This window comes from Magallana gigas, chromosome 4 (assembly GCF_963853765.1).
Source record: "Magallana gigas chromosome 4, xbMagGiga1.1, whole genome shotgun sequence".
Taxonomy (NCBI): domain Eukaryota; kingdom Metazoa; phylum Mollusca; class Bivalvia; order Ostreida; family Ostreidae; genus Magallana; species Magallana gigas.
In genome coordinates, this window is record NC_088856.1 from 51,997,609 (window position 1) to 52,016,848 (window position 19,240).

Here is a 19,240-nt window from a genome sequence, read left to right on the forward strand (position 1 = left end):
TATTAATTAGGATACTTTTAAAACATAACGAACAGGCAATGAGTGTATATGTGTATGTGTGATACAGTATAATATATCTTGCTGTTGGTGTATTCAGACTGCATAACAAATGGCTAGATTTTAAGTCCATTCAATAGTATCTAAGTACATGTACATTGCTGTCATCTGGATGGGGTAAAACCTTCAACCATGACAACAGTTTTAAATAACTAAATAATTTCGGATTGTTAAATTTGAATCTACAGCTCGTCTTGAAAAAAAAAACATTTTAATTTATGTCGATAAAAAATTTAAATTGTAGATTTGAAGACCTTGGATCCTCTGTTGCTGAGGCTTGTAGGTTGTGTTATGATGTCATCTCTGAAAAACACAAGCTTCCCCCCAAACTTGCGTGGACTATAAAATTTGTTAAAAACACCTGTCTCAAGCTTATGATGTTTAATTCTCTCAGGTCTTTAAAAAAGCACATCGGCGCTGTTTGAAAGGGCGGTTCAATTCCTAAATGCTCTTAATTTAATTAACACTTAAAATATGTTTCTTTATTATGAAAAATAATTGGAAAAACATTTTTTTTAAAAATCAGTTTATTATTATTAAAAAATGTTAAAAAATACGTAAATTGATAAATGTAATATGTTCATAGATTTAAAATTGAAAATGGTTTAAAAAGTGGGAAAACATTTACTTGAATCCTTCAAAAAATATTAAAAAGAAATAAATTAGAAAAGATAATATAATTTTTGAAAGGAAAGATTTTATCGCAAAATACCTATTGTCATTCACAGTTTAAGAAACACCATTTTAAATTGATCTTTTGGAATACTTTCATTATAGAATTTTAAAGAACATATTTTTATCATCAAAAGATAGCCCCCAATAATTACATTTAAGTTAAAACGTGTTGATAAAATGCAATGTAACAAATAGAGGTTATATTGAAATGTGTTCTATATATCAAAATCTTTATATATGTAAATGTAAAGTTTTATTTCAAATTTCTCTTTTAGAATAAGATGATTGGGTTTTAAAATGTAATTTTTTTCAGTAAAATTATACACGTATGCGCACTTCTATCTCCCTATAATTTTGTTGGGATCAAGGTATTTGAAAAAACATTTGGCTGTTGTCAGTGAAAAGTTGAAGATATATATCTACGATAAAATGACGGAGGATAAATTAGTGACGGTGTTCAGAGATAACCTTATAATCAAAACCGTTCTCCCAACACCCGCGTACAGGAAGACTACAAAAATTTGTACCTTCAAGATATACTTAATGCCTAAGTTTAAGGAGGCTGACTTTTTTTCATTGCACACGTTTTTGGGCATTCTTGTACTAAAATACAGTGTATTTATACCTTTTACAATTTTTTTCGATACTGTTTATCAAATTGTACACAATAAACAAATTACAGATAAAATATCATTTTTTAAGAAAATTAGATTTTTTAAAACAACATTTCCGTCGTTTGGTAGGTGAGCGTTGTCATTGTCCTTTGATTCACTCGCCGAGGCTTTGAACCATCGCTAAACACATTGTTTCAAATGAAATGCTTCTATCTAAGTTACAAATATTTAAGAGATACCCTTTTATTCACAAGTGAATTATTCCAATCTTTATGTTGTTTGGAATAAGGAGTTTTACAGGACGTTTTTGTGTGGTAATAGTTTTATGTATTGTTATTTTAATTCATTTATAACGTAAACAGTAACTGTCCTCTGTAATGTGTAAACAGCAATCAAGTATCGAGATTAAACACACTTGAAAGCATGGCGTGTTTGTTAACCTCTCATAAACTGATCCTTTCAAAAAAAGGTTATCAAGGTGATTTCCTAATATGAAAACAATATCTTGATAAACATAAATTAGGACAAAAACAATGTGCTAATGAAAAACACTTACCAAAGCAGTGATTTCGTTATGATGTTAACAGGATGTCAATTTGATAAATAATTGTCATATTAATAATGAAATATATTCTTAGTTGTAAAAGAATAAAATGTGCTTTGTCTCTCGATCTATTATTGTGTACATGTATAATGGATTTCAATTTTGTGCTTATGTTTAGCTGATATTCAACCAACTTTTTTTTTTCAAAATCGATCATTCTCAAGGTGTTATTTGCATATGTGATGCCTTTATTCTTGTTTCCAACTTACCAGTAGCCGTCCAATATGTTACAATGTTACCTGTCTCTGTCCATTATTTTTAAGAATGGACGGTTTTCTATCCATTATTTTTTTAGAATGGACACCTACAGGTAACCTATTGGGTTGTTTTTAGATTCAGAAGTATTTTATTTTTGTATAAAAGCCAAAAAAAAAAAACAAAGGGTTACGTAACAAAAATGTTTAAAATATAGTTCATTCATCTAGACACTATATCACTTTTCTATCTAGAATTTAGCGAAGCATGAGTAAAATAGCCTCGAAGTTATAACGAGATACGTAATCTTAAGTCGCTGGATAGAGAACAAATAACTTTAGATGTAAACAAATAAATCTTTAATCTATAGACTATCATGAAGTGAAGAAAAAGTTCATATATTTCAGTTTTCATTGAATATTCTGCTCTATTTTTATACAGAACTCGTCTTTTTATTTTATTAAAATATAAATAAATAATAAATATATTTAAATTTTATATTTAAATTTTATTGTTTACAATGCTTCTGTAATGCATTATTAATGCTTAATCAAAATTTGAGTGTCAGTCGTAGAGTTTTAAACAAGATACAGAACTCACAATGCTTTGTTATGTCAACAAGGCTCGTGCCATGTTTTTGTTTATATTGGTTCAATATATTTCTAACAGTTATTTATCAAGCATATTTTTCTGTCTTACACTCAGCATGTGTTATATGTGGACCTGTGTTACAAGTATTGTGGTTCATTGATATTTGTGGGCACCAATTTCCGTGGATTCAGTCAAGGAAACGTTTATTCGTGGGCAGTTATGCATAGCATGTTATTTGTGAATATTTACCAATTGAAGACTCATTTACAGTCATCGTTCTACTTCCCCACTTTTTCGTGCTTTCACCGTGCGCTTACAGTGCGTTCACTGTGCGTTCATTTGAACTCTCCGCTCCGCTCCGTTTGCGCTCACCGTACTTTCACTGTGCGTTCACAAAGCGTTCACCTTGGGTCCATCGTTCATTCAGCGTTCACATCGTTTATTCTGTTTTTATTCATTTTCATTCGGAACTCCAAAATAAAAGGATCGGTCTTTGCGAGTCACAGCAGAATGAGAAAAGAAACCGTGCGTAAAGGTGGAATAACAGAAAATAATATTCTTTCTCTTGTAATTATAATAATATGTCATGTGCTTGTCTGTTAAGTTTGATAAGTTTGGCAAGTATCTAGTACATTTCGGAACGATGTGTTTATTATGCAGCATACAGATGTAGTCAGACGATAGGAATAAGTCATTTAAATATTTTCCAACCTAGATCTTGTCAGAAATCGTTGGAGATATGGAAGAACTTGTTTAAAACATAGCTTGAAACGAGGACCCCCTATAAATCCAAGATGGCGAGTGTCGTCAATGTACATTGAATACACTTTTTTAACATGACTGAAACGGGGGGTTTCGGTGAATTTATTTATTGCAATACACAGAAATACACATAAGATTACCAAGTTTAATCAATTTTTTCTTCAGGAACAAATAATTAGGAAATTCACTATCCAACAACCAAGCCCCTGTGATATGTACCTGTATGCATAAAACGGGGAAAATATAAATCCAGTGTTTTAAAACGCATCTCTGACTCTTCAATTATGATCGGGATCGTAATGCATAAAAATATTGTGTCTGCTACAAGGTCACATACCACTATTTTTACCCCGTGCTCATTGACCACGCAAGTAGTTCCATTCTAAAAATGTATGTATTATTTCAAAAATTCCTAGGGGTACTAAATGGTCGAATTTGGTTCCTTTTATGGCATGGATGGAAAGAAGAAGGTTTGAAAAAAAATACAGGCAGGAAAAATTTTAGAAAAATTATCTTTACAGGCGCAATAGAAAGGGTGTAAAGAGGCCAATGTTTACACAAATTCCAAAGTGAAAGTGAATTTTTCATGGTAGGGGTTATTTTAGGGGCCACATCTCAGTCCCCTCTCGATTGATTTTCCTGTAGTTTGGATATGTTGTTGGACTAGTGTCATTCTATAGGTATGCTGTATTTGAACTCATTTGAGCGGGTGGAATTTTTTAAATGATTTATTTTTGTATAAAGGAATAAGAGGGAGAAATAATTGTGGTCTGTGTCCTATCAGGTCAAAGGTCAAAATCCACGTTTATCAACTTAAGTCTAATTTTTCGTTATTTTTCAAACAATTAGGATGAATAATGACATTTTGTGGGGTTCTTTTTCAATTTTGGCAGATAAAATGAAAAAATAACGGTAAAAATTGTGTGAAATGGATTTGAACGGGGTGTGAACAGCATGGTGTCATCAATGAGTCAAACAGGGGACGTAAGTACTTGCAAAATGTCTAAAAACACTTTTTAATGTTAACTTTACTTATCGCCCAAATCATAAAAGAATTGGTCGATTTGTCATTAAGTTATAAAGTCTTAAATATACCCCTCCCCCCTCTCTCTCTCTCTCTCTCTCTCTCTCTCTCTCTCTCTCTCTCTCTCTCTCTCTCTCTCTCTCTCTCTCTCTCTCTCTCTCTCTCTCTCTCTCTCTCTCTCTCATATTAATCATATTACATGTAAAAGTATATATATATATTTCCTTTAATATATTTTTGATTAAATTATAAGGAGGAAAGTAGGGCTTATGTTACTTTATGATTCCTATGAATGATGACATATTTCACTGCCTAGCAGATTGCATGACAGGACATACAAGCTGGTAAAGGGGCACCTGCTGCTCCCCCCCCCCCCCCCCCCCCCCCCCAGTTAACACCATTTTGACAGAGAAATAATGAAGAAAACAACAAATGGTAAGTTGATTTTATTCATTTATTCATATTTTTCTTACAATTTAACACTTGAAATCTGATGGTGAGTAGACATCACAACATTTTCCTCAGTACTTTAGAATATGTAAACCTTCATGCATAGATATTTATATGAGACATATACATTTTACTGGTTAGAAATAGGCATTTTAGCATCTAAATTATCAATGCCTTGCAAACTTTTATTTAAATTACTGCTTTAGAGTCTTATTATGTCAGTTTTTTTCCCCTCTTTGTGTCCTAGAAATGTAACTACCAACAAATGTAGCATGTGTATGAGTTTGGTTGCTGGCATTGAACAGTGATTGCCCAAGATATATGAGGTCTGCTAGAAGCTTTACTATTTGTAATACTGTAGTAATATCTTTTTGGCACTCTCATCATTAATTTGAGTCTTGGTCATCATAGTTCATGGTAACATACCAGACATTTTCACCTCTAAATGCACAATGTATGTAGAAACCCATGACTTTGAATGGTGAATCCTCGCTACAAAAGGTATGATCTCCTCAAGATTTATCACACCAGATAATGCTGAAAGAAGGTGATGGACTTGTAATTTCTAAAATAGTTTCTCGTTAATGTTTATAAAAAATCCCTACTTTGGATTTTAATGTGTAGAGTTATCTCCCTTTGTTTTAAGAGTACAGTTTTCATGAACCAAGGCTCCTTATGAATTAGGGTACATTTAAGTAATTTATTCAGTGTATATGTAATGAATGGACAAATAGAATTCATTCTAAATTCTTCTAAATTGTTAGTTTTGTTTCAAAAGGCATTTTATGCCTATCCATATCAGCCCTGTGTACTCTGAGTTAATCTACTTTGGTCAGCAAGTGCCATTTCCTGAAAATGTGTGAATGGTTCTATGTGATTATCTGCTTAATGTAAACGGATTAGCCACTGTATATTTATCAAAAACCTGATTTCTATAGAAAACTTAATGCAGAATTTTTTAAATATTTTTTCAAGCTCATAGCATGTGATTAAATGCTTCATTTTTGGCATTTTATGAAAAATTTAGCCATATTTGGGGTATTTTTTTCAAAAATTTCCAAAAAATAGTTCCAAGTGTAAAAGAATTAAATCATCATTAGCATCATCATGTAGACATGTTAGGTTCATGAATGTAATAGATTAATGAAACTTTTGACAAGTAATTAATGTTAAATGTAGCTCTTGAAATTTGAATATTGTGTGTAACGTGCTAGATTTGTATGTTATTTCAGCCTTCCTGGACCAGATTTCAAAGGCCTATAACTCTGATGCAGAATATACAATTCCCGCCAAATTTCACAGGGAGGTGTATTATGGGTATAAGTGTCTACCTACCAAGTTTCATCAAAATCAAAGAAGAATTGTGTAATTATTAGGTCACATACCACTATTTTTACCCCGTGCTCATTGACCACGCAAGTAGTTCCATTCTAAAAATGTATGTATTATTTCAAAAATTCCTAGGGGTACTAAATGGTCGAATTTGGTTCCTTTTATGGCATGGATGGAAAGAAGAAGGTTTGAAAAAAAATACAGGCAGGAAAAATTTTAGAAAAATTATCTTTACAGGCGCAATAGAAAGGGTGTAAAGAGGCCAATGTTTACACAAATTCCAAAGTGAAAGTGAATTTTTCATGGTAGGGGTTATTTTAGGGGCCACATCTCAGTCCCCTCTCGATTGATTTTCCTGTAGTTTGGATATGTTGTTGGACTAGTGTCATTCTATAGGTATGCTGTATTTGAACTCATTTGAGCGGGTGGAATTTTTTAAATGATTTATTTTTGTATAAAGGAATAAGAGGGAGAAATAATTGTGGTCTGTGTCCACAAATGAGGTCTACAGACGAACAAGAAAAAGTTTGATTTCAGGTAGTACGAAACTCGAAACGTTAAATAAGTTTTTTGGAATATTTTCTCAAATACAGAGTTAAAATGGCATAATTCTGCTGAAATATTTTTTCAATCCTTTATCTAATGAAAAAATGCGATAGTCAGATAGTTCAATCAGTGGTGTTCATTTGCTTTTGTGTATTTCAGTCTTCTTTGTGGAGAATAATTTGTGTTTGTTTAATGTTAAAATCAAATAAAAAAGCCAGAAGTCAATATGATGACGATTTTTATCACATCTGTCAAATATCTTTAAACCTTAATTAGTAATTTAATCTAAAACACGCTCAAATTTCCATTTCGATAAATCTAAGAACTGGGTGTTGACAAATATGCTGGTGAGTTTTATGATATGTTTCTTGTCGGTATTGCTTTAAATGGTATCTGTTCTATAACACTGATCTGCTCTGTACAATTTTACTTACCCGGTACTTATGAATGCTCACTTTCAAGTGACAATTCACTGTTATCTAATAAATTATGATTTATTTTCAACAGACCATCATTGAAGAGGGAAAGCACAGCTTGACAAGAACTGTCAGGATCAAGTACGTGCATTATTTTGATGTCTTGAAAAATTTAAACCAACAGTGTATATAGCTATAAGTATCACACAATTACATACCAAGCAGGCGCATAGTAAAAAAGAGCTCGGCTCACCCCTTTATATTTTATTAGGTTTTCCCTTACTTTAAAAAAAGCTGTTTAGTGTGTAACGAGCCTGCCCGAAGTTGCATTACCCGGTAATCAAAGCACAACAGCTGGTAAAAAATATTCCAAATTCTCCTGAGGATTATATGAGGTTTCTGTCTGTAAATGGGGCTGATGGGCTATATATATATCAATATTGGTTTTATTAAGTGTCAAACAATATGTTAGATGCAATACATGTATATGCTAATTACTCCACTTATAAGAGAATACAAAGTCATTTGAATTAAGTTTAAATGTGTGGTGTTTCCATACTGGAGTGAAAAGGTCCTGTAACTAATGCCTTTCTGAAAGCTAAGCTATAAATGTGGTTTGATATTGCTAAGGAAAGATTATTATACCCCCACTCCAAAGGAGAAGGGGGTATATTGTTTGCCCTTATGTGTCTGTCTGTTTGTTTATCTGTCCATCCTTCTGTCTGTCAGTCCGTAACAAAAGTTTGTGTCGCATTTTTCTCAGCAACTATTCATTACAGGTGCTTGAAATTTTAACACACTATTTGATTAAGCATGCCATATTGTGGGATATGTTTTTGTACGTCAACTTTCTGTTAAATGACAACTTTGTTTATTTTTAGCCCAAAATTTTCAAACAAATTTTCGTCGAAGATTCCTCAGCATCTATTTATCGCAGATGCTTGAAATTTTAACACACTATTTGTTTCGGCATGCCATATCGTGGGATATAATTTTTACAATGGGACATCAACTTCCTGCTAAATGACAACTTTGCTTATTTTGTATATTCATAGCAGAGAGGGGTTATTACTATTGAGCATCAGCTCACAGATGTTGGTTTTTTTTTTAAATTTAGGTTTTGTTCAGGAATTTCCCCATAAGTTTGTTCTAATTTACAGCCTGCATCTAAATTGCACAATTTTGGTCAATTAAGAATATACAGTTAAACCTAGCTTTAAACAGATACATGAATACTATATGGTAAAAATGTAGAGAATGGTAACAGTTTAGACATAGAGTTACTTTCCTTCGGCTAACTGCAGGCTAACTGGTCATTATGTACAGTTACATGTATGTTATAATATACATTTTTATCAATTATTTTGACTGCTTAAATTTTTGATGACATAAATGTATGTTTGACTGCCTCAATGTCATTATTGTCATATTGTGTATTTATTTTAATTAATTATATTGTAGTACCTCAATCAACCATCGATCCTTTTAAAATCCTAATTACCGTAATTTCTTTACATTTACTAATATGTGACATTAATTTTCTATATCAATGTATCAATGTGACGGAGTCTAGATTTATATTGAGAATTTTGATTAGATGTTTGTTGTCATATATGTATATTTAAGCAATATTTAAGTAATTACAGTATGATATATTCTATTTCAGACACTTTGTTGAAATTAATCATGCATCTCTGAAATTGCCTTCCTCTGCTTTAGGAAATGGTGTCAATTGGTTTGCCGGATTTTCTCTCTTGAAAATTGCTGTGAAGATTCCTTAATCATCACGCAGATCCTGTGGTGAATCCCTGACCACCGTACAGACCATGTAAAGATTTCTAAACACCATTCAGATCCTTTGAAGATTCCCAAACCATCATACAGATCCTATAGAGAACCACTAACCACCATGCAGATCATATGAAGAATCCCAAACCACCATTCAGATCTTGTGGAGAATTCCTTACCACCATGCAGATCCTTTAGAGAATTCTAAACCACCATGCAGATCTTGTGGAGAATCCCTTAATTACCACCATGCAGATCTTGTGGAGAATCCCAAATCACCATGCAGATCCTGTGGAGAATCCCTAACCACCATACAGATCCTTGAGAGAATCCCAAACCACCATGCAGATCTTGTGGAGGACCCCTAACCACCATACAGATCCTGTGATTGTATTTTATTGCAAAATTCTTATATTAGGACACCGTAAAGGTAAAACTATCTGTTCCGCATGAATTCACTCGATCAACTCTACATAATGAGCCATAAACACTAGAAATGAACAGTAACACAGGTTTGCCTAAAATATGCTGTTTGTGTATACATATTTGTGAGTACTCCTCCCTTCTTTGTTTTGCAAGAACACCCTTCTTACTACTTTGCTGCCTCCTCATCACTGATCTCACCAGTACTTAAATTTCTTTTCATGGTTTTTTAAAGCTAAATGTATCATTGTTATGCTAATCCTCAATATCTCCTTAAACAAAAATATTACAGAATTATTTATTGAATTGTTTGTATCTATAATAGATAGCTAGACCTCTGTAATTTTGCAATGTTAATCTTTTAAACTGCCTTATATACAAAATTACATCACTTAGATACAATAGGGACGCCCATGAAATGGTCTTATTTGGACTTAGAAACTGACGGTTATATCAGGAATATACACCCTTTAAACTGGCGGAAGACGTCATATCAATGTGCTCTCATTTAGTATTACTTTGAAACACGTCTAAGACCCTATTTTTATTCCTTCGGTCCAAGTTTAATATGATATCACTTTTATAACAATCACTGGCACTGTGCGTTTTTTTTTTGGGGGGGGGGGTTTCTGTAATATTTTGTTTTTGTTTGTTGGTGTTTTTTTTTTTAGGGGGGGGGGGGTTGCCTCAATTCTTTATATTGCCAATAACTCTAGTAAAATATTATATCAAAATCGAGTGAGCAAAAAAAAAAGGTATTTTTAAAAATATAATTTAATTATTTCTAACTAACTACATGTATCACCAATTATTTCCAGATTTGATCACAGGTCTGAAAGGCATTTTCTCCCAGTAACTCGATTTTCTGAAGTAGGATGTCTGATCACTGAGCTGGTCAAGCATCGGATCCATGACATTAGGGGTCAAACTTTATACATGTAAACAGGTACTAGTATAGGTAAAGATTCAGAATATCAACTATTTTTAGGTACCAGTGGTTATGCAAGAATTCTAAGTAAAGCATTGGTACATTCCTTTGCCTAATATATATCAAAGACCTTTAATTCATAGATGCTTCTTTATAAGAAGCCTGCCAAATTCAAATCTAATTAAAATTATATCCTTCACGATCTCTTATCTCGCTGTGACATATCAAATACGAGATCGAGCGTGAAGGATCTAATTTTAAATAGATTGGCCAATTTCAACTCAGTATCATCAGACTAATCAAAGGGAAATAACTCACACTATAGTCAAAGAAAGATAACTCATACATATAACTGGTGAACTATTAATTCAAAAGTGCAGCTTTCATATTTGGTACTTTCAACACTATAGATATTCTTATTTATAGAAAAAATTAATTGACAAATATAACTGATGTTGCAGCTGATGTCCTAGGACTTCAATAAAGATAAAATCTTGTAATAATTGTACTTAATACCGGTATATATTTATATCAGTTTCTTCACCATGATCGCGATGACTTAAAATTTTAACATTTTTCAGACCCTGGAGATAATAACAGCTGAAAAGTTACTACTACCACAGCCAGCTTAAAATCTACGGAGTGTTTATTGGGAGGTTTGTACCTTAAAGCTAGGTGTAATTTGATTCTGATAATGTCATAATTTGTTCATAATTAAAGTTCTTCTAAAATAAAAAAAAAAACCACAATAAAATGCTTTCATTGGTGGAACATGGGGGTGTGAGATGGTAGCTATCATTGAAGAAGAAAAAAACAAATAACCCAGCGAGTTATGTAATTTTTTTTGCAATGATATCTACATACTTTCATAGCCCATACATGAATCACCAATGTACCATTTTTAGCTCACCTAATCTAAAAGCTCAAGTGAGCTATTCTGATCACTTTTTGTCTGGTGTCGATCTGTCTGTCTATCAGCTAGTCTATAAACTTTTTTGGGAGTTGATTTTAATCAACTCTCCTATGCAGTAACTCTGGCATACCGAAAGTGAAACAGTGTTTGGACCTCAGCACAAATCATCACCGCTGACAAGACGTAGATCTTGAAAATAGTAGATAAATTTAGTGTACTGTTTGCTGTACCATTGTGTTTCAATTAAATAAATGTATTTATAAATACCTTGAAAAATAGTCAGATTTTATATAGTACGAACAATTTAATTGTTTTTTGTAGTTGTATGTATTCCTCCGCCAGAGTTCAATATAGTCTCGTTCAAGCAGACGCTCGGCTGTTTCCATAAAAACTCCGACAAGCAGAGAGTCTCTCTTGGTAGTCGGAGATTAACGGAGATAGCCGAGCGTCTTGTTAAACGAGACTTGAGTTCAATATTGCTTGGATCCAGACGTGTACAATTTTGAGACTCATTTCGATTACTGATACACAGTTTGATGGAATCAATTATGGAGTCTGAAACTTGGGGTTTTCTCGAAATTCTTGTCGAAAAAGTTAGAGAATTCATATTGTAAAAATGTGCATATTTCAAATACAGATTAGAAACTACCTGCCAAGCAAAATAAAATATCGTTGATTTTAAAAATGATAATAATTAATAAAATCATCTCCCGACAGAACTTCAGTACTTTTATTGTATTTTAGACTTCTCTAGAACCAATGGGCCAATTTTAACCATACTTGGTACAAAGCATTTTTTGGTAAAGGGGATTCAAGTTTGTTAGATTGAAGGGCCACATCATTTTTCAAGGGGTTATAATGAAGAATTATCGAAAATGTGATCGTATTTCTTTTAAAAATCTTCTCAAAAATAGTTTGGCCAGAAAAGATGTAACTTGTGTGGAAGCAATGATTCTTAGGTAGTGTAGATTAAAGTTTCTTAGAAATATGATCACCAGGGGTAAGGTGGGGCAACAATAGGGGGGTCTAATTTTCACATTGGAATATATAGAAGACCGAAACTCAGAGATAATTCTTTATTAGAAGCCCGTCTGAATTTCAATATGGTGTATTGATCATCAGACAAATCTAAGTGACTATAGTCAAAGAAAGATAACTCATACATCTTACTGGTGAATTATTAGATCAAAAGTGCAGCTTTCATATTTTTGAATTTTCAACACTATAGATATTCATAGAAAAAATTGAATCATCAAGAAATCGACATATATAATTGATGTTGCAGTCGACGTCCTAGGGCTTCAATAAAGATTACATTTTGAAATAATTGTACTAAATATATATACATTTCGGTTTCTTTCCCGTATGACTTAATTTTTTTTGCATTTTTCAGACCCTGGAGATATAATAACAGCTGGGAAGTTACTACTATCACAGCCAGCTTAGAATCTACGGACTGTTTATCGGAGGTTTGTACCTTAAAGCTAAGTGTAATTTGATCCCAATACAGTAATAAGTTGTTCATGAAATTTCTAACTTTTTGTTCTGAAATTATTTTTAAAAAAAGAATAAAATGCTTTCTTTGATGGTACATGCAGTTTTGACAGTAGCTACCGTTGCAGATAAAAAACATAAATAACCCTGTGGGTTGTGTAATTTTTTTCTGCAATGATTTCTACCTTCATAGCACATATATGAATCACCCAAAGAAACTATTTTAAGCTCACCTAAGCTGGAAGCTGAAGTGAGCTCTTCTGATCACTTTTTGTCAGGCGTCTGTCTGTCCATCTGTCCATAAACTTTTTATATTTTAGAACTTCTCCAGAACCACTGGGTCTAATTTAACCACACTTAGCCAAAGGCATTATTTGCAAAAGGGGATTCAAGTTTGTTAAAATGAAGGGCCACGTCATCTTTTCAGAGGAGGTAATTAAGAATTATTGAAATAATTATTAATGTGTGTTGGTATTTTTTTTAAAAATCTTCTTCTCAAAAACCGTTTGGCCAGGAAAGGAACTTGTGTGGAAACATCTTCAGATAGTGTATATTTATGTTTCTTCAAAAAGTGATCCCCCAGGGTAAAGTGAGCCACAATGGGGGTCTAATGTTCACATTGGAATATATAGAGTAAAATCTTTAAAAATCTCCTTCTCAAAAACCATTTGGCCAGAAAAGCTGTAACTTGTGTGGAAGCATCTTCAGGTAGTGTAGATTTATGTTTGTTCAAATCATGATCCCCAGAGTTAGGGTAGGGTCACATGGAGGGGGTCGAATTTTTACTAAGGGATATATAGAGAAAAATCTCTAAAAATCTTATTCTCAGAAACCAATTGGCTGTAACTTGTGTGGAAGCATCCTCAGATACAGTTGATTCAAGTTTCTTCAGATTTGAAAGTAGGGTACCTGGGTTAGGGTGGGGGCCACAATGGGAGGTCAAGTTTTAAGATATTTTTATACTTGACCTCTTCTAATAAATTGTCCAAATATTTTGTATTTGACTCCATAAAGCTGATTTTATTATGGCTAATTTTTCTCAGGGGAGCAGTGTAATCCATGGGCCTCTTGTATCAAATATATTTACATCTCTCTATCTCTCTTAATTTCTCTCTAAACCTCAATTATTCATTAAAAGCAAGTTTGCAAGTTCCCAGTTTTCTCAGTACATTGCATAGAAGGTATAGGTAATTCTTCCATATATGGGTAATAACCTCAGACTTTCAAGTAGTTATAGTAACCATGGTAACCTTAATATATGGAAAAATTGGCTGTTCCTTCTGTGAAACGTGCTGATCGACAATAACGATCAATTTTACATGAACAGCTAAGGCGATTGAGATTTACATATTTTTTCTTCAATTCTCACTGTCTCCATACCCACATGACACATGAAAACATGAAAGCATTTCATTGTTTAATTGATGCCTGATTAAGCACTTGATAATACAAATATTTCTTCTCAGTGGTAGATGGTTTTCCTAACTATGAGATGATGTACTTTTATATAGCAGTGTAAAGTTAGGAGAACTTTCTACCTCTGAGAAGAAAATGTATGTAATGTCAAGAACCTATGTTATTGATGTAATCAATCACACGTCATAATTATACAGTTTATTTACATTTATTATTTAATATACACATATAAACAATATACATTGTATTCAAATTTAACATATATTAAATATAATGATATTACACACTCAGTTTGATTGCACGCAATGTTTGGAGTATCAAATATGTACCACATTTGGTCTGTTGACAGTCACATCCAATACATAAACACAGTTAGTCTAATATTAGTTTACATCCAATACATAAAACAATCAGTCAGCTGACATACATTATGTAACCACAGTCAGTTACATGTAGTTTGTTCACATACAAGATGTAATACAGACTGTTGACATGTAAACATGTTATCAAACAAGTTTAATTTATTCATGTTATTTACATGTAATATTTAGCTGTTGTCAGTTGAGAACTTTATTTAAATGTAATTTGATATCATGAACCATTTGATTATTATATAACACGGTTTGTTTCATTTGTAATATCGATTTCCTTCACTAATGTTACATGTAAATACATAAACAAATAGTTTGAACATTATAAAGACAGTTTGTTTACATGTTATATTGTATTTTCTTCACTTTACCTGTGTCTATCTCAGCCACAAAGAGGTTGTCTCTGGTGTCCACACATAAACCCCATGGAAGATGTAAATGACAGTTGTCAATGTAGCGGAGGAACTGTCCGTCCTGATCCAGGATGTGGATACGGTCGTTGTCACGGTCTGCTGTCAGGATGCGACCCTGGCTGTCTGTTGTGATGCCGAGTGGATAGAATGATCTCTTGGTACTAGAGGGAGGACCAGTGTAGGTAAACTGGAGTTTCCCGGCCTGATTGACCACCACTACTGCACCGGCACTAGGGTCTAACACACAGATATCTAGGTTCCTGTTCTCACTGATGTATTTAAAGTATCCACCAGATGGATAGAGAGGTTGTCCTTTGTCATCGTACTGAATACTTTGTTTCTCTGTGGAGCCAGAGTAACACACAACTTTTGTTTGTTTATCATCATCACTGTCCATGACAACCAGGAGGTCACCAGAGGAGGTACTACAGACACCCCAAGGTCCCCACCCCCGTAGTCTGATCACTGTCTTTATCTTTTTATTCTTAACTATGTTCACAGTTCTATCTCTGTAATCAGTATAAACTAGATCCCCACTCCTTGTCACTGCTATGTCCTGTGGATCTTTCCCTGACTTGGTTTTGACTGACTTCACTAGTTCCCCATGGAGGTTGTACAGTCTCATGATTTTGTCGTAACCACACGTCCACACCTCCTCATCACTCAGACAGGACACACTGCGTAATCCTCCACACTCAGTGTCTATCTGTGTGATGATCCGTGGTACATCAATGAGCGGTCTGTCCGGGGGAGAGGACTCAGCACCGGGAGATTCCATGGTGTAGCCATGTTCTTCTGTTTTGATAGATGACGCTGACAGAGAACCAAACTGTTGATAAAGCTGTTCTTTGTTGATCTTCTGAGGGGTAAAACTTGGTAAGGACACTGTGAGTTTAGGAGGCAATCTTCTGAATTCATCATTCCTGGATTTGTAGGCAGAGACACGGCTGACATCATTGGAGTCCATTAACATCTTTAGTTCAGTAATGGTCTGTGTGATTTCAGAAATGGTGTGTTTAATTTCATCTGCTTGTTTATCTAGGACAGCCAGGTGTTTGGTGTCCGTTTCCTCCATGTTAGATTTCATGTTTCTGATAATGGTGTTTATTTCTCTGTGCAAGTCTTCTCCATTTTTGTCGATTTCTGTTGTTAATTTCTGGGAGTTTTCATTCAGAGCAGATTTCTGGACTGGGATAATGGATGCAATCTCTTGGTATTTGGGATAAATGCATTTCTCTAGTTCTTGTAAATCTTTTTGAATTATTTCTTTGCTTCGATCAATCTTGTTCGTTATTTCAATAGATTTATGGCTGCGGTGTTTTTTAGAGGAAGCACATGTTGTACAAATAGGAATGTCACATTGTTCGCAGTAATGTTCACATATTTTTAAGGGATGTTTTGGACATTTTGGAGTATATCTCCTATTTTCAAATGGCAGCACTTTGTGTTCTTTGGATAGATCTGAGATATGGTCATTCTCACAAGCTTTACACAGATATTTGTTACAAATGACACAGTACATAGGGGGGCCCGGGGTCTCACAGAGATGACACCGTAACACATCCTGAAGGTTGTACTCAGGGTCCATGGTCAGACACTTTGATGGGATTTTAAGAAATATTCTGAAGAAAAAAAAATCAATCACAATACCATATTTGAGTAAATTATTCAATTAATTTTCATATAACTTGCATTTCGAAAGTGCACACGTATATAATAGTTCGCGGGTTTCTTGGTTATTATGCCTTTTTTAACGCATTTTGTTTTTTATTTCATTTTTCAATTTTTTGAAAAGAGTTACTGAGTGATTAAGAAACAAACCTCTACAGTCCAACATGGCGATCACGGTATTTTTCTTCCTGGTCTTGTTGGCCTTTGTGATCGTCACGTGATTAACTTATATATAGCAGGGGTGGATTTATTTAGGTGGCATAACATCAAAGCATCAAAACAAAGCAAACAATTCCAGAATTCCCCTCCGCCCGCGACAGGAGCTGACATTTTTATGACATGAAAAATTATGTGCAAGATGTCTGACTTTCCCAGTTTTGTAATGTATTAATGCGGGGGGGAGGGGGGGGGCTAAAGAGGACCTGGGACGCATAGTATAGATATAAAAATAACACGTGGACAGATATCAGTGTAATAAGAAGAAAATAAATTAACTTTGGAAAAAATATTTCTCAAACTTATTGAAATATTTAAATTTTAACAAGTTAACACGTTTGTCAATAAAGTGAAAGTTAAATGAGAAAAAAATAAATGTTGGTGCCGAAACATTCTAGAATTGGTGCCTCAACGTTTAGGGCGTAAAAGTCCTATAAAAAAATCAATTCATTCCCTCACAACTTTTGAAAGTGGTTTTATTGCTGCCAGGTCTAGCCTTCTCTAATTTCAGTATCAGTTATCCATATTCCATAAGTTAACGCATATATGTGTCATAAAAAAAATACTTTAAAATTTTACTAATATTTTTAAAACAGTTTGAGCATATTTGTGGCTAGGAAGCTTCGTTAAATTTAACACCCGCATCTCCAATCTCAAAATGAATTAGTATGCCCATTTTCCCAGCCCCCCCCCCCCCCCCTTTATATTTCTGTGTGTGTTACCTACTATACCTTTTAGCATTTTTATGTTTGGTTTCTTTTTTATATAAAGCAACAGTAACACACGGAACTGTTTAAAGGGGCATATATTCACGATTTCTGTCAAATTCTATTTTTCTGATTTATTGTTTATAGTGCTTTAGGAATGCATTCTAATGATAAAATGAAATTTGAGAGTCAGTCGTAGAGTTATAATTAAGCAAGATACAGCGCTCACAATTCTTTGCCATGTAAACAAGGCTCGTGCCCTGTTTTTGTTTACATAGATTCAATATACATGTACCATGCAGTTAAAAATCTTTTTCGCGGATTTGTCGATCTTCTTATTCATTTTAAGCATAAATAAACACAGTTCCTAGCTTTTAACATTCATTTTAGGTTTAAAACTGGAATTTTCACTTCAGCATGCAAAATGTAAACAAAAGCTTTGTTTACATAGAAAAGAATTGTAAGCTCTGTAACTCACATATCTCAAATTATGGTTGCCAATTACTAGTAAAAATGCCTTATTGAAGCATTGTAAACATTAAATTTACCAAAATCGTTACCATGCCCATTTAAACCACGCACTTATCACGAATCGCTTAGGTTTTGCCATCCATACATTTTTAACGAACACCCCCCCCCTACCCCCCGAAGATCAAAACACTTGCTTAAAGATTTGAGTAAATGCGATCTTGACGATACATAAACTGTGTTTCGTTCTTGATATCCATGAAAATCCTTTACTGTATATAGAGAATAATACATACCCTTTTCCATATCACAGCTTGTATCAGCCCGAGACTCCAATATCAGCCCGAGGGGGTCTTTTTCCAACGAAGCCTTGTGCCTTTAGTTTTCCTTTTTAAATTTAATAATTTCTTCTTTTTTCAACTTCTGCAGATACCCATGGCCACCTTGGGAGTCCACTGTTGCTACACCAGAATCGCTGCTTTTGTACAATATAAAGAATAAATTATCTATCGTGTCCTTGATGTTTTATGTCTTGTTATCACATTTTTAAAAACGATGTCCATACAACATGTAGCAAGTGTTTAAAATATCACGACTTTCAGTTTTATTTGGGCATCGACTTACGTCACGAGACGGACAAGCCTATAGAAAGGACATTTTTTGACGCCACGAATTTCTTTTGATTCCTACCGTACAGCATAGTTAACCTTAATATACAGTAGAAAAAATATCGTGTTGTCATTGAAAGATACATATACATATTAGTACATTTGTAGTCATGAATTTATATATCATTCAGGTTTTAGAAGTCCTGGCTGACGCTTTGGATAACCTCATCAGCACTACGTTAGATTAATCAGATTTTAAATGAACTTTAACCCACGTCCATGGTTTTGTCACCACACAAAGTGAAAAAGGTATCGGATTAAGTTGCTATATAACGGAAATTATGAATTATTGAGGTTCCAATGCCGACATACGACTTCAGGCACGTAGCATTGGCCCGGGGGGGGGGGGGGAGGAGGGGGGGGGGGAGGGGGGTACTATTTGTTAAATTCACGCATAAAATTTTTTTTTAAGAAGCTGCCCCCCTCCTTTTTTTGGGAGGCCACAGGTACAAAATTATAGGGCAATATTGGTATCATTATTTTTTTTTTGGGGGGGGG

The 19,240-nt window shown here is 33.8% G+C and overlaps 1 protein-coding gene and 1 long non-coding RNA gene across 4 annotated transcripts; one reads left to right on the forward strand and one right to left on the reverse strand.

The window, feature by feature from the left end:
* Positions 1-6,793: 6,793 nt before the first annotated feature.
* LOC117682063 (uncharacterized) lies at positions 6,794-18,590 on the forward strand. Of its 3 annotated transcripts, none has more exons than XR_010713369.1 (8): positions 6,794-6,841; positions 7,358-7,407; positions 8,986-9,566; positions 10,296-10,423; positions 10,987-11,061; positions 12,712-12,787; positions 13,133-13,244; positions 18,504-18,590. It is a non-coding gene; the product is annotated as an uncharacterized lncRNA (long non-coding RNA). The 3 variants fall into 3 exon arrangements; XR_010713370.1 differs by having other exon boundaries at positions 8,986-9,484; XR_010713371.1 differs by lacking the exon at positions 13,133-13,244.
* Positions 14,259-16,984, reverse strand: LOC117682326 (E3 ubiquitin-protein ligase TRIM71-like). Its single transcript, XM_066082843.1, has 2 exons — positions 16,834-16,984; positions 14,259-16,634 (listed from the first exon to the last, which is right to left on the reverse strand). Exon 2 carries the CDS (start codon positions 16,598-16,600, stop codon positions 14,939-14,941), a length of 1,662 nt encoding a protein of 553 aa, XP_065938915.1. The 5' UTR covers positions 16,601-16,634; positions 16,834-16,984; the 3' UTR covers positions 14,259-14,938.
* Positions 18,591-19,240: the final 650 nt, after the last annotated feature.